Genomic DNA, 15,707 nt, shown 5'->3' with positions numbered 1-15,707 from the left:
CATGCGCTGTATAGTCTTATCAAGTAGCGAGAGGAATGTAGAAGGCGATATGTGACTGTCACCTGTTACAACTGGCGTTGTCCTGTAGATTATATATCTTTTACAGAATTACAAATAAATGGTTAATATCCTCCACCACCATATGCAACAAAGAAGGTGATTATAATCAAATCAGGATCAATGAAACGGTATATTGGATTGCATACTTGCGCATCAACTCCTCAGGCAGTCAAGAATGATGCTGTGCGCATGCGCATTGTAAATCACCAAAGCTATCAGCGAGGGTTGTTTTTCTACTACGCAGCAGGCGCTCAACATTGCACAGATGCATTTGTAATTCGTAAGGATGTAAGAAAAGCAATGCAGGTATTCGTCCATCGCTAAAGCCCAAGGAACGGATAAGAAAGAGAGGGTGAGTTTAAAGAGCTTACATTTATCCGAGACAGTGTTTACCTACATACTCAAAGCAGACCTGTAAACAGACTGCGCTGACACTGTAACACGCTTTTATTATTCCAATCAATTTGCTAATGATATTTAATTTTATTAATATAAAAGATATTTAACGGAATGTAGAATTGATAGCATATATTTATTCTTCATCAAGCTTACAAAAATGCGATATAAATTCGTCACGATCTATTAATAAACACGATAAACGAGTATTAAAGACGTCTTAAGACATAAGAAACGTCCTTTTTGAAACATCGGACGTGACATCGGCTTATATATTATGTAAAGAATATAAATAAATAATGTGGGCACTGGGCTGTAACCTGCCGTACCGTAGATCTGGAATAACACTACACACTCCACTTTGCACGGTAAGGCATGTGCAATATCAAAATAAACCGTACAATATAGCTACTACGAAGAACAGATGGTGATTGATTGGCGCGTGCGCATATTGACTTGCACTTGACACTTCATTATTATGCTCACTTCATTATTATGCTCATTCCGCAGGTGACCAACTCACCCGGGAGAAATGTCTACCAATAACAACATGATGTCCAAGAAGACCGAGTACATGAAGAAATTCAGGGAGCCAAAATGGGAGACGTTCTCGAAGTCTTATGAGGACTCTCTGAAATACAGACTTACGCGGAGGTTAATGGAGCAAACACACAGACCCTTATTCGCTGAGGGATGGGACAGCGGGTCAGACTCAAGCGCAACGTCCAGTCCCAAACACCAAGAGGTGAACGTCCCAAATGCCAAACACTACATATCGTCATCTGAGTCCAAGGACGAGACCGCAGAAGTTTGAACTGCTGGAAACCGCAGGTGAATGGAGAAGTTCACACAGACTCTAGTGCTACCTTGGAAAGCGCTGCTCGTCTGGGTAGGTTTCATTTTTTTCTTGATCTCATTATTTTTAAAGGGGAGCTTTTATGCCAAAATCACTTTTATAAGGGGTTTAAACACAGTAGTGTGGCAGCAGTGTGAATATAAGCAGCTTCTAAGGATAAAAATATATTAATTTTATTGTTTACAATCACACTTGATATAAACAGTCTGCAGAAACACTTTGACATTCTCCTGTTGTACGTGTCATCAGAGGGAAAAAGCCCCGCCCACTAGTGACAATCACTCCCTCGTTTGCGTAGGATGTTAGGCATGTTTTTGAATTTGCCACTATGCTGACACACAGGCGTTTGTAGCTCCGCCCTCTTTTGAAAAGAGCGCAATCTCATTTAAATTTAAAGCGACAGACACCAAAATGGCACAATTAGGATCAAAGCCTAAAAGGGTCAGAGAGTTATTAAACATTATTTGTGGGATATTTTGAGCTGAAACGTCACAAAATTGCATACCCAAGGGACACTAGAGACTTATTTTGCATCATGTAAAAGGGGGTTATAATAGGTCCCCTTTAAATTTGCATAAATTTTAATTTTACAGTGTTTATTTTAATAGTGCACATTGTAGAACAGTTAAAAAACTGTTTTGCTAATCTGTAATCAAATTCTGACCATTTGCTTTCACTCTGCAATAGAGTATATGTGGAATTTGTCAGTAACCTGGGTCAAGCGCTTCTTGTGAACTGTATGCCATTACAATATCGGCACGTTTAAGGTCTGCTTTCTATAAAAATCAGCGATCTCCACTGGCTTAATGATATCCGATATAAAGTGGGTTTCAGATTGTACAAGAAGCACTGCACTAAATTACGTTTTCCCTGCCATGTCTTTAAAATATGAACATTTATTTTACCCCAGTATATTTAATGAAGCTTCTGCGCTAGCCTGCTAATCCTGACGGGCACGTGCGTGTAAAAGGCTTCTCATCTCGTTTTATCCTTGAGCAATTAAATGAATGCCTGAAGTCTATTTAACTGATTATATTTTAATTACATTACAACATCGATGCACTAAAACAGCGGTGTCCAAACTCAGTCCTGGAGGGCCGGTGTCCTGCATAGTTTAGTTCCAACTTCCTTCAACACACCTGCCTGAAAGTTTTTAGTATACCTAGAAAAGCTTGATTAGCTGGTTCAAGTGTGTCTAATTGGGGTTGGAACAAAACTTTGCAGGACACCAGCCCTCCAGGACCGAGTTTGGACCCCCCTGCTGTGAAAGAAACCGTATAAAATGGAAAAAAGTCACATTAACCGTTCACCGGAAGTTATCAGTATGGGAAGAAACACTAGCTCTGCATATACCCCATGACAATCCTTCACTGATGATGTCACTTTGATGGATTTGGTGAAATATGCCTAGCCACGCCCCTCCAACCGTTAGTTTGCTCCGAGTGAAAGATTAGAGGAGAAGAGCAAAAGTAAAACCCCACCCCCTACTCAATAAACAGGTTCAGATGTATAAATGTCTTCATACTGAAATAACATTATGCAACGTATGGTTCAAGGGCGGCACGGTGGCTCAATGGTTAGCACTGTCGCCTCCGAGCAAGAAGGTTGCTGATTTGAGCTCTGAATACGAGAGTGCGTGGGTCCCAGTACTGGGTTGCGGCTTGAAGAGCATCTATTGCATTAAACATATGCCAGAATAGTTGGCAGTTCATTACGCTGGGCGACCTTCCATCTGAATCCATCTGAAATCTAAATTTACAATGTTAATTTTGCTAGCGCATATTGCTATTCTTTAGGTGAACAATTAATCTATGCAACTTAATTCACAAAAACAATGTCCTATTTTGGTAATCTTCCATCATATTGACCATTTGCCTCTGCGTTTGGATTGGCTCCTTCTTTGTTGATGTCAGTTTGACGGTTCAGCCACAATATTCTTAGCCATGCCCCTCTTACCATTAATTTGCTATGAGCAAATGATACACAAAAAGAAAGCCCCCACCCCCTACTCAATTTCTGTTGGAAGTACATCAACATGCTGAAATAAAAGTCTCAGCTACTTCCAGTTCACACAGACTGTGAGACGACTGAAATACACATCAGTAAACCAAAAACAGGACATGATGTAATAAGATTTTGGTTTAGTCCAGAATTTGGTTTAGTCCAAAACACGACAGCTAAGTTCTCTGGCAAAATATGTCATAAAAGAAGTTATTTTGTTTGTGTGTGTGTGTGTGTGTGTAGCTACATTTCCATCAACCTATTTTTATGCACATTTTGGATATGCGAAAAAAAAAAAACGCCGATGGAAACGCCAAGATGCGAATACATTTTGAAAATGTGCATTAAAAATGTATGCGCATAACTGAGTATGATGAACTTTTTATTCTTATGCATTCAAATAACACCACGCCTTCATTGCATGTCGGCATCGTCTTCTTATGAGCAAGTCATATAGTAAATAAGCAAAAGATTCACGCAACTTCTACTGCAGCAAATTACGGTTTTATTGTTGATATTTGGCGCCAGTTAATCAGCAAGTGACAATTTTGTTCGCTTTGACTTGTTGGATAGAAACACTGCTTTATTCGCACATCTTTTATGCGATATACCAGTTTTGCACATAAAGTTAATTCGCATTTTTGGATGTAAACAGCTTGTGCGTTTGTAAAAAAAAAATTGTTTTGGACAAATAAAACCAAGCTGCAAGTGTGAATTCGCCCTAATTTTGATATCAGACCCTTAATATCAAATGTCTCATTTTACTTTTGTCACAGAAAATGGGTACAAAGCTGTGACTAGTAACGGACCATCAGAATCCTTTCCAAAGCGGCGTCAAAGACACCGGGCGCCCCGCTCCGAGCCCTGCTACCCTAATAAAGAGCTGGATAGCGATGAATCTCGAATATCCGTACCAAGAAAACCATCCAGGGCCAAGAGCCAACCTCCGGGAAACTCCAAGGAGAGGACATCCAACCGCGAGAACAGACGGCCTTTTATCCGCTACGACTGGGCAGAAAGACACATCGAGACCAGGAGGGCACCAAATATAAGAGCGTCTGTGTCCGCAGGAGAGGTGAGACCTGCTAAAAACGGCAGCTCATTTCATTTTGGTACATTTATTTTCTATATTTGCTATGTTGGATATTTATACAGTCAGAATTATTAGACCCCCTGTATATTTTTTCCACAATTTCTGTTTAACGAAAAGAAGATTTTTTCAACACATTTCTAAACATAACAGCTTTAATGACTCATTTCTAAATAACTGATTTATTTTATCTTTGCAATGATGACAGTAAATAATATTTGACTAGATATTTTTCAAGACACTTCTATACAGCTTAAAGTGACATTTAAAAGCTTAATTAGGTTAATTAGGCAGGTTAGGATAAATTAGGCAAGTTATTGTGTATCGATGTTTTGTTCTGTTGTCAGTCGAAAAGAAATATAACAAGGGGGCTAATAATTTTGACCTTAAAATGATTTTTAGAAAATTAAAAACTGCTTTTATTTTTGCCGAAATAAAACAAATCAGACTTTCTCCAGAAGAAAAAATATTATAGGAAACACTGTGAAATATTCCTTGCTCTGTTAAACATCATTTGGGAAATATTTGAAAAAGAAACAAAAAAATATATATATATAAAATCACAGAAGGGCGAATAATTTGGCTTCAACTGTTTATTGCGCTACTGTACCTCTTTAGAATAAAACTATCATATACTTATTCTATATCTTCATATATTCTTGCAGACATTTATGATACATTTACATATTTCATTTACATATATGTAAAATAGCTGCAGTTAATTATATTTATCTTTTTTTTTTGACAGATTAAAATATATATTTAAATAATTATTTATTTGTTTGATGCTGTAGGGGTAGCCAATACTAAAATTACTTTATATAACTAATATGGGTGTTACAAAATAGACAAATGATTTAGCCATATGTTTAAAGCCATTACCAAAACTATTTTGCCATGATGACGGTACATAATATAGTAATATTTACATAAATAAAACAGTATTATTTTACTAGTTATTTTGCAAGATTCTAGTATTCAGCTAAGGGCTTAACTAGGATAACTAGATTAATTAGGCAAGTCATTGGACAACAGTGGTTTACTCTGTAGCCAATAAAAAACATAATTTCTTAAGGGGCTAATAATATTGATTTAAAAAAATAAATAAATAAAATAATTCTCTAGAAGAAAAAAATAAAAGGAAATACTGTGAAACATTTCCTTGCTCTGTTAAACATTATTTGGAAAATATTTAAAAAACAATAAAAATTTCACAGGAGGGCGAATAATTTTGACTTCAACTGTATTTCCAAATTTTCCTTTATTGATTCATTAATTTTCCTTCAGCTTAGTCCCTTTATTCATCAGGGGTCGCCACATCGGAATGAACCGCCAACTATTCCAGCATATGTTTTACACAGCGGATGCCCTTCCAGCTGCAACTCAGTACTGGGAAATCCATACACTCTCACATTCACGCACACACACATACACTATGGTCAATTTAGCTTATTCAATTGACCTATAGCACATGTGTTTGAACTGTGGGGGAAACCGGGGCCCCCGGAGGAAACCCACACCAACACAGGGAGAACATGCAAACTCCACACAGAAAAGCCAGAGGCGACAGAGCTAACGTTGCGCTAATTTTGCACAATTAAAAGTGTGTTTTGAATAAATCATACAAAGAGGAAAGTTTTGGAGAGAGTAAACAGTGGTGGTGTACTAATCAGTGGAATGAAGGCGCGTGTGATATCTGACTCTGCATGTGGAAGCGGTGAATTATTCAGGATAGAGTGCTGATATTCTGAAGCTGCGTCCAGATTACAGTCTCTGGTATACAAAGGTTTAGTAGGTTAAACAAAGTGGATTATTATCTGTTTAGAAAACTGCAACTGAGATAAGTCAAGAGTGCGGACCAAGGTTATTTTAGTTTATGAAAACTAAAACTAGGTGACACGGTGGCTTAGTGGTTAGCACTGTCGCCTCACAGCAAGAAAGTCACTTGTTCGAGTCCCGGCTGGGCCAGTTGGCATTTCTGTGTGGAGTTTGCATGTTCTCCCTATGTTGGCTTGGGTTTCCTCCGGGTGCTCCGGTTTCCCCCACAGACCATACACATGAACTATAGGGGAATTAGGTAAACTACATTGGCCGTAGTGTATGAGTGTGTGTGTGAATGTGAGTGTATGGGTGTTTTCCAGTACTGGGTTGCAGCTGGAAGGGCATCCGATACGTAAAACTTATGCTGGAATAGTTGGCGGATCATTCCGCTGTGGTGACCTCTGATAAACAAGGGACTAAGCCCAAGGAGAATGAATGAATGAAGATAAAAACTTTTTATAAAACAATAAAAATAATAAAAACTATTTTATTATTATTATTATTATTAATAATATTTTTATTATAATTTTTAGTGTGTGGCCAGGATTTGAGTGATAGATTTTATCTTATTACTCTGAAATCTGTCTAGATTTCTGATTTGTTTTTGCACTAAAAATGTTCAATAAGAATATATAAAAAACAATATTAATAACCTAAAACTAACCAAACTATTAATGAATTAAACTGAAATGTACAGCAAATTTTAAAATAGTATCAAAATAAAAACTAATTTAAAAACGCAAAACTATAATAACACTGGTGCCGACGATATAAATAATTCTAAATCTATCTTCAGATTCATCGGGCTGACGTGGGTGTCCAGACACGAAGGGAGTCGAAAAAAAATGGCCGTGCGTCTGATCATCGGAGAGCACGATCAGCTGACCTGGAGAAGAGCAGGAGGTCGGGGCTGAGTGTGGCGGACGAACGCTGGATGACCGAGTACATGCGCTGCTTCTCCGCGCGGCTGAGGTAGAGGCTGATCCAGGATCAGTTTATGTTTGTGGATTTTACAGGTAACAAATCCTAAACCAGCACTAAAGGACAATTACGGAAGAGACTGATGACAAAAACTGAACTAAAGCATTCCTCTGAACTCAAACTCATTCATAAATTATGAAAATAGCTCATATTTTTGATGCTGGCTACAATCACTTTGTCATGAATGCATATAAGGACCAAACATGTATGGTTGAAGATTAAATTATTTGCCCACTTGTGAAATTTTAACCTTTAATCAAAAATATCCCAAGTGCTGTTTAATATAGAGTTTTGTTCATCACATTTTTAAACATAATACTTTGAACAACTAATTTCTAATCACTAATTACTGTTGTTTTTGGCATGATGAGAGTGTATACATTTTACTAGATATTTTGCATGTTACTAGTATTCAGCTTAAAGTGCAATGTGAAGGCCTAACTAGATTAACTAGGCAAGTCATTGGACAACTGTGGTTTGTGATTTAAGACAATCAAATATATTTATTTCTTAAGGGGGCTAATAATACCGATCGATTTTAATCCATCCAAAATTGGAGATGGCAAGCCACCTTTTTCTGGTGGAGCACCATAGCCTCGGATAGTGCTTAATTTGTAAATGGCGAGGTAAGCGATCCGGCATGTTACCAGAGGAGGGAGAGGTGTCGCGCACGAAAGAGAAGAGCAAGGGGGGTGATATCGCGGTCGAAAGTGAAGAGTGGGAGGGGGGGGGGCGGTGTCACGGACGAAAGTGAAGAGGGTTTGGGAATTGCAGAAGAAAGTGAGGAGGGTTTGGGAATCGCAGAAGAAAGTGAAGAGCGGGGCGGGGCTGGGGTGCATGTGAGGAGGGGGATAGGTAAAATGCGGTGCCGAATCAGATTTCAGTGGTGCCGGATCTGGCTTGTTCCGGCACAAATTAAACCCTGGCCCCGGACTTTGAGGTGCTGATTATTATCCCAGCCGTGTTACACTCTGCAGCAAACCACCCTAGTGCATGCTGAAAGTTCATGTCCGATGAAACATCATCTGCTAATAACAGAGATGAAATCCTGTGCTCCCTGAACCAAACCGAGGCCATGGTGCTCCACTGGAAAAAGGTGGCTTGCCATCTCCAGGTTGGGGGAAAGTCCTTACCCCAGGTGTTCAAGTATCTTGGGGTTTTGCTCACGAGTGAGGGAAGGATGGAACGTGAGATTGACAAGCGGATCGGTGCAGCGGCAGCAGTAATGCGATTAATGTACCAGTCCATTGTGGTAGAGAAGGAGCTGAGCCGAAAGCCAAAGCTCTCGATTTACTGGTCAATCTATGCTCCTACTCTCCCCTATGGTCATGAGCTTTGGGTCATCCCTGAAAGAATAAGATCTCGAATACAACCAGCCAAAATGGGCTTCCTTCATAGGGTGGCATGGCGCGCCCTTATAGATAGGGTGAGGAGCTCTATCACCCGGGAGGAGCTCGGAGTAGAGCCACTGCTCCTCCACATCGAAAGAAGCCAGCTGAGGTGGCCTGGGCATCTGTTTCGGATGCCTCCTGGACGTCTACCTAGGGAGGTGTTCCAGGCATGTCCCACTGGGAGGAGGCCTTGGAGAAGACCCAGGACACCCTGGAGGGACTATGTCTCTCGGCTGGCCTGGGAATGCCTCGGGATCCCTCCGGAGGAGCTTGAGGAAGTGTCTGGGGAGAGGGGAGTCTGGGGTTCTCTCCTAAGACTGCTGCCCCCGCGACCCAGCCTCAGATAAACGGAAGAAAATTCTACTCAAACTAAAAGTCAGATTTTCTTCAGAAGAAAAATACTTTAGTAAATACTGTGAACATTATTAAACATCATTTGGGAAATACTTGAAAAGAAATGAAAATTTCATAATTGTAACTGCAACGTCTACACCAAAACACATGCGATTTTGTTTTTGATATTTGAATATCTTGACTCTATTCACTATTATATGTTGGCATTTTATTTCCAGTTCGGTGTTTGATGGTGTTTTTAGATCTTTTTAGATGGGCTGCAGGGATTTAATAATCAAAAGTAATGTTTGAGTGGACCAAATTATTAATAAATGAATGAGGGATTTATTCATCACTCATATGATTGTTCTTTTCTTTATATAATAATATTCTAGATTCTCCAGCCTGCCTGTCATCAAAATATGGCTGTAAAACTCTTTTGAATGTGATTGGCTGATGTTTGGGTTTGTTTTATTTGAGCATATGATTGATGAACTGATGTTTAAGAGTGTTAGAAGTGCAGTGCTGTGAAACTACGTGCTTTTGAAAGTCGTAAAGTGTATTTTTCTCACCAATCGTCCAGAATATAAATCCACTTTTTGCACAAAGATGTCAAGTAATTTGTATTTTTAGATGGAAAAAAATAAGTGAGGGCTAGTTGAAGGCCATGTTTTGATTCTTGTGAATGTGATCATTTCAGGACTGTGTATCATATTGCATTATTTATTAGAGCACAGTTTTTTTAATATGAAAATACATATTTGCTCACATTGGAGATGTGGCGAAAAACTGTTCGAGAAATCGATTCTGTGTCGATTTTGAGATTTTCAAAATGCATCGCTATTCTCTGTTGAATCAAATCTGAGCTTAGTTTTGAACAGCAGGTGGTGCTCTAGGCTTGTTTTGGACAGCAGAAGATGCTCTAGGTTAGTTTTAAACAGCAGATGGCGCTCTAAGCTAGTTCTGAACAGCAGATAACACTAGGCTAGTTTTGAACAGGGGTTCTAGGCTAGTTTTGAACAGCAGACGGCGCTCTAGGCTAGTTTTGAACAGCAGATGTTGCTATAGGTTAGTTTTGAACAGTAGATAGCACTCTAGGCTAGTTTTGAACAGCAGACGACACTCTAGGGTACTTTTGAACAGCAGATGGCGCTCTAAGCTACTTTTGAACAGCAGACGACACTCTAGGCTACTTTTGAACACCAAATAGCGCTCTAGGCTAGTTTTGAACAGCAGACAGAGCTCTAGGCTGGGCTAGTTTTGAACAGCACATGCCACTCTAGGCTAGTTTTGAACAGCAGGTGGTGCTCTAGGCTAGTTTTGAACAAGCTTAGAATCAATTCAAAAGAGAATAGTAATGCATTTTGTAAATCTCAGAATCGATGCACAACCAATTTCTTGAATGATTTTTCATCACAGCTCTAGCTCACATGTATATATTTTTGGTTTTCAGTGATGTTTAAAATGCATCAACACTGGCAGGTCAAAGACACTTTGAATGAGCCGTGACACTTCTTGAATGTTTATTGTTTTAATAACATCGGCTCTGGTTTTATCTTAATAACTGGCTGCCTATTATATGATCTTAACTACTTGTTTGTTCAGTTATTCACTCGCTTGTGATTTCATCCAAGGAACCTCATTCTGTTAAAGGCTACAGACACTGAATGAAGTACATATGAAATATGCTAACTTGTTGATTTTCTTCAGCAATGTTTACATTTTGACCACTGTATTTGTACATGAGAACATGCACAGGTAGATACTGTATATTTTCATCTGCAGAACAGAAATATTCCAATGCATTGCAGTGAATAAACTATGTTTGAGTTACTTTGTCTTCTAGGTTACTGTTCATGATCATGATCACATCAAGAAGGTCGCTGGTTCGAGTCCCAGCTGGGCCAATTGGTGTTTCTGTGTGGGGTTTGCACGAGTTTGCGTGTGTGTATATGAGAGTGTGTATGAGGTTTCAGTATTGGGTTGGTGGTTCATTCTGATGTGTCGACACCTGATGAATTATGAACAAAACTGAAGGAAAATGAATGAATGAAAGCACAATGGTCATAAATCACACTGTATAACCACATTTAAAGGCACAGTATGTAATTTCACCAGCAGAGGGCACGTATTCATCACAAACAACGGAATATTATGTCTAGTATGCTCCGTCTCACTAGTTAAAATTGATTATTTTACTCGATTTCTACATTCTTTTTGAATGCATTTTGAATAATGTTACTAAAGATATGAGCAAAATATATAATACTGTTCTGTTGCGTTTTTTGTGTGGAAATTTTTATGAAAAAACCCTACATAATGTGGCTTTAAATGACTGAATCCCCTAAATAACCATACCTGTCAACACTTGTTTACAACACTCGTTTTTTCCGGAGTCTCCAGCATTTCAGACCCATCTCTCTCCACCCTCCCGTTTTGTTATTTCTCCCGAAAAACTACCGTAATTTCAACTCAAATCTCAAATCGCCCACCCCCATAATTGCTCATTTCCAGCGTAGTTGTTCAGACTCAGTATATGTGTAGCTCCTGTGCTGGTTGTATAATAAGAGTTCATGGACCATTTTGAGGGATGTAAACAATAACAACGCTCCTAACATGGTCCTAACATATTTCCTAGTTTACATTTTTAATTTAATAGCTTTCAGGAATTAAAAAATGTCAACATATTGATAAATAATGTTATGATAGTTGTTCAAACATAAAAAAAATTATGATTAAATTGCGTCATTACAGTTATGCAAGAGTTTGACAACATAGTTTGACAACATTGAAATCTTTTATCTTTTATGTGAAGCTGCTTTGACACAATCTACACTGTAAAAGCGCTATACAAATAAAGGTGAATTGAATTGAAAATGTGCTTATAATTATGTGTAACATGAAATTACATGTGCTGTAGCCTGTGTCAGTCATTAATAGCACAGTCCAAATTATCTCACCACCTCTGGGTTCAGTCTGGATCTATTTACCTACTGGACCTTCAGTACTGACCTAATGAAATTAAATAACAAATAAAAAAATCTATTTAAACATTTGACTCTTTTTGTGTTGGGTCAAAACTAAAAATACAAAACTATAAACTATATATGATTTTTCAGAATACAAGCAGGAAATGTTCATGGGCCAATATCATCACCACATTGAAATGTGCTTATGAAATTATGTGTAACATGAAATCACATGTGCTGTAGCCTGTGTTAGTCATTAATAGCAGTCCAAATCATGTCACCACCTCTGGGTTCAGTCTGGACCTACTGATGAACAGTTAACAGCATATAGAGATCAGAATTTTGTTGTGATGTGTAACGTAAATCTTTGTTTTCTATAAGCTGTTAAACAGCATGATCAATAGTGTGGACATGTCATTGTGATCTGTTTAACCGACACTATAAATAGACACCTGCTAAAAGTCTAATCTCACTGACAGCTGCATGTCTGCTAGACATACTACACCAATATATGTGTGTATATTGCAGAAAAGCGTGCTTTAAAAGAATGCTGTTTTACTGGTATAATGTGTCTAAACAAACATTTGTTGGTTTCTTTCAATCAGAAGATGGTTAATCTGTGACCACTCAAAGGTTTGAAACTTTAGACACACGCTCATGTTACACTTGCGCACCTTCTTCAGTTCATCAGCAGACCCGGGGCGAAAGTGAGGAAGACCATTAACCAGAAGAGCAGCTGTTTTCATATCACACCTGTCCACACTGATCTTCATCACCGGCACGCCACTGGACGAGCAGATTCTGAAGATTTTATCTGCGTACAAACACATTTACATCACTATTTTACATAATAAACATTTTAAAATGGCTATGTATAGGAAATATCTTAAGCAGAAGGCAAATATACATTTCAATGAAGCTAAACATCTCATTTTGCCTAGCATCTCAGCTAAGTAAACACAATTCTCAATGTTCAATTTCTAAATTTAACTCTTAACTTGTTTAAAACAGCAGCATTTAACTTAATTTAAGCCGTTTTAGTGCTATTAAAGTCTAAATAAATAAGTTGCAGGATTACATTAAGCCTACGTTTAAGTGATATAACGTAACTTACCTGCAGGTTACAGTTCAGGTCAAACAAACGATAGCCTGTAAAAGTATGGAGCTTTAACTACTTTAAAGAGATACTGAACAAACAACAGCAACAATGAAAGTCTCTTCAAGTATTATAACACACCACACATCGCGTTTTAAGGCTCGTTTCCAAAATCGTGGCTAGAAATATACACAAGCCTATTAGCCTAATTCAAAAAGGCGGCTTTAAAATCTCGCGCAGAAATCTGAACGGATTCTGATTGGCTAAATGTTTTTATTCGTTCGGTAAACGTGATAAACGTGTTTCCAAAGACACAGTTCATCGTGTATTTATCGTTATATAACTACAGTGTGGTAAAGCTTTATAATTTTCGTCATAGTTGTTGGTAAAAACCGTTAGAACTATATTTTCAGATGATCTGAATATTGTTCAAACTGTTGTTCAAACGAAGATGACTCAAATGAATCGGTGAATAGCTTTGCGAGTGAATCGATTCGCTAGAACCAAATCGCACTTCTACCGTATGATAGGCTACATGGAAAAAAGATAACTGCATTTTATTTTACAGTCATAGAAATACATAATACATATAAGAATATATATATATTTTTTTTCTTAGAAAGTCTCAAAGTCTTTATGAATTTCTTATATGTTTATAGAAATTTCTACTTTTAAAATTTTTACTCTTTTTGTGTTGGGTCATAACTAAAGACACAAAACTATAGAATATGATTTTTCAAACTATTATTAAATAACTGTAATATCAGGATAATAGTAACAACAATAATAAAATTAATAATAACAGTATTTAATAATAACAGAATACAAAAGGAATCTTCACAAAGTTATACAATAAAAAACTTGGGAAAAGTCTAGTCTGAGTGGCTACTAAATATAAGAAATACATATAACTTTCTAAAGACTTCTTCAGAAAATAAACAAAATATAAATAATAAAATTGAATAACAAAAATAAATAAATACAATACAATTATTTAAAAAAATAAATTTCTATTTTAAAAAAGTGACTCTGTGTTGGGTCATGACTAAAAATACAAATATAAAAATATGATTTTAATATTAATAAATAACGAATAATATAACAGCAGTAACAATAATAATACAATTAATAATAACAGTATTTAATAGTAACAAAATACAGAAGGAATCTTCACAATGGAAGACTTGGGAAAAGTCTAGTTTGAGTGATGAGTCTTGATTTCTGCTGCAACATTAGGATGGGAAGAGCATATTCGGCGTAAACAACATGAAATCGTTGATCCACCATGCATTACATCAACTCTACAGACTGTGTTGGTAAATCAAATAAACGGATCTGAAGGTGAATGATGGAGAGACCCTGAGCTGATTGTGGGAGAAGCAGCAGCTGTCAGGGTTTTTCCACGTGTTGAACATCTGTCCGCCACTGTCTGTCCAGATCTGGACCTCTGCAGTCTGAGCGGAGCCGCGTGCATTAGCGCTACCGCTGCACCTGTCAAGAAACACGTCATCACAGCTGTCGTATGACATCACCAGACTGATATCAAAGCAGGTTTTCTTTTAACCCTCTTATGAATGGCGACCTATATCTAGATAAGTCACACTTCAAATAATAAATGCTGAATTATTGATTAGATGTAGAATCATCATGTTATTGTTTTGAACGCGGAGCCCGTTTTGACCTATAATATATATCATTTTCTAAAGACTTCCTCAAAACAATTTAACAAAATAAAATAAATACAAATAAATAAATGAAATTAATTAAATTATAAAATATAAAAAATGATAAAATATAAAATATATAATATAAATATAATATAACAATAAAATATATTTCAACTTAAAAATGTTATTCTTTTTGTGTTGGGTGATAAAAAATGTTTAAAATAAATCTATATTAATAAATTATAAATTTCTAAATATTAATAAATAACTGTAATAATAATATTAACAGTATTAATAGATCATAATAACCATTTAATAAATAACAATATTTACATATTTACATTTACATATATATATATATATATATATATATATATATAATTATTATTATTGTTTTTTTTTTTGGACTTTATTAAGTAGATAGGACAGTATTATAGACAGGAAGTGAAGTAGGAGAGAGACAGGGGGTAGGGATGGGAAATGTCCTCGCGCCGGGAATCGAACTCGGGACGCCCTGTAGTGCTACTGCACCATATGTCAGCACGCTGAGCACTAGGCTATTGCGTCGACGGTATTTACAAATATTAACGTTAATCTTTAAAAATAAATATAATAGCTTTACATTTTAATGAATTCGACACATTGTGAAAGCTTTTTTATAAAATCAAAATGTTTGAAGTCATAAAGCAATATCATGCACTGTAAAACCCAAAAAGTTAAGGTAACTCAAATAATTTGAGGAAACCGATTGCAACAAACCATTTAAGTTCAAAAACTAATCCTAATGAGTACTGTGAACTTAATCCATTTAAGTAAATGAAGCAATTTGAGCACAGTAAAACCCAATAAATGAAAAGAACTCAAACCAACTGAGTACTGTAAAACACGATAGGTTAAGTCAACTCAAACCATTTGAGTTAAAAAATTAAATCTATATGAGTACTGTGAACTTACTCCATTTAAGTTGAAGTAATGAGATATGTAATTAACTCATTACCTTCAACACTGAGTTCAAAACTCTTTTCAAATGAGTAGAATTAACTTTC

The 15,707-nt window shown here is 36.8% G+C and overlaps 1 protein-coding gene across 1 annotated transcript; it reads left to right on the top strand.

Annotated features, from left to right (window-relative positions):
• The first annotated feature begins 273 nt into the window (after positions 1–273).
• Positions 274–7,917, top strand: ccsapa (centriole, cilia and spindle-associated protein a). The gene is given in 5 exon segments (XM_056462398.1): positions 274–412; positions 967–1,262; positions 1,265–1,345; positions 4,090–4,388; positions 7,021–7,917. Coding segments are annotated over 4 exon segments (834 nt in total). The 5' UTR covers positions 274–412; positions 967–988; the 3' UTR covers positions 7,201–7,917.
• The last annotated feature ends 7,790 nt before the right edge of the window (positions 7,918–15,707 follow it).

Source organism: Danio aesculapii, chromosome 1, assembly GCF_903798145.1.
Source record: "Danio aesculapii chromosome 1, fDanAes4.1, whole genome shotgun sequence".
Classification (NCBI taxonomy): Eukaryota; Metazoa; Chordata; class Actinopteri; order Cypriniformes; family Danionidae; genus Danio; species Danio aesculapii.
This window is presented reverse-complemented; position numbering and strand designations above follow the sequence as displayed.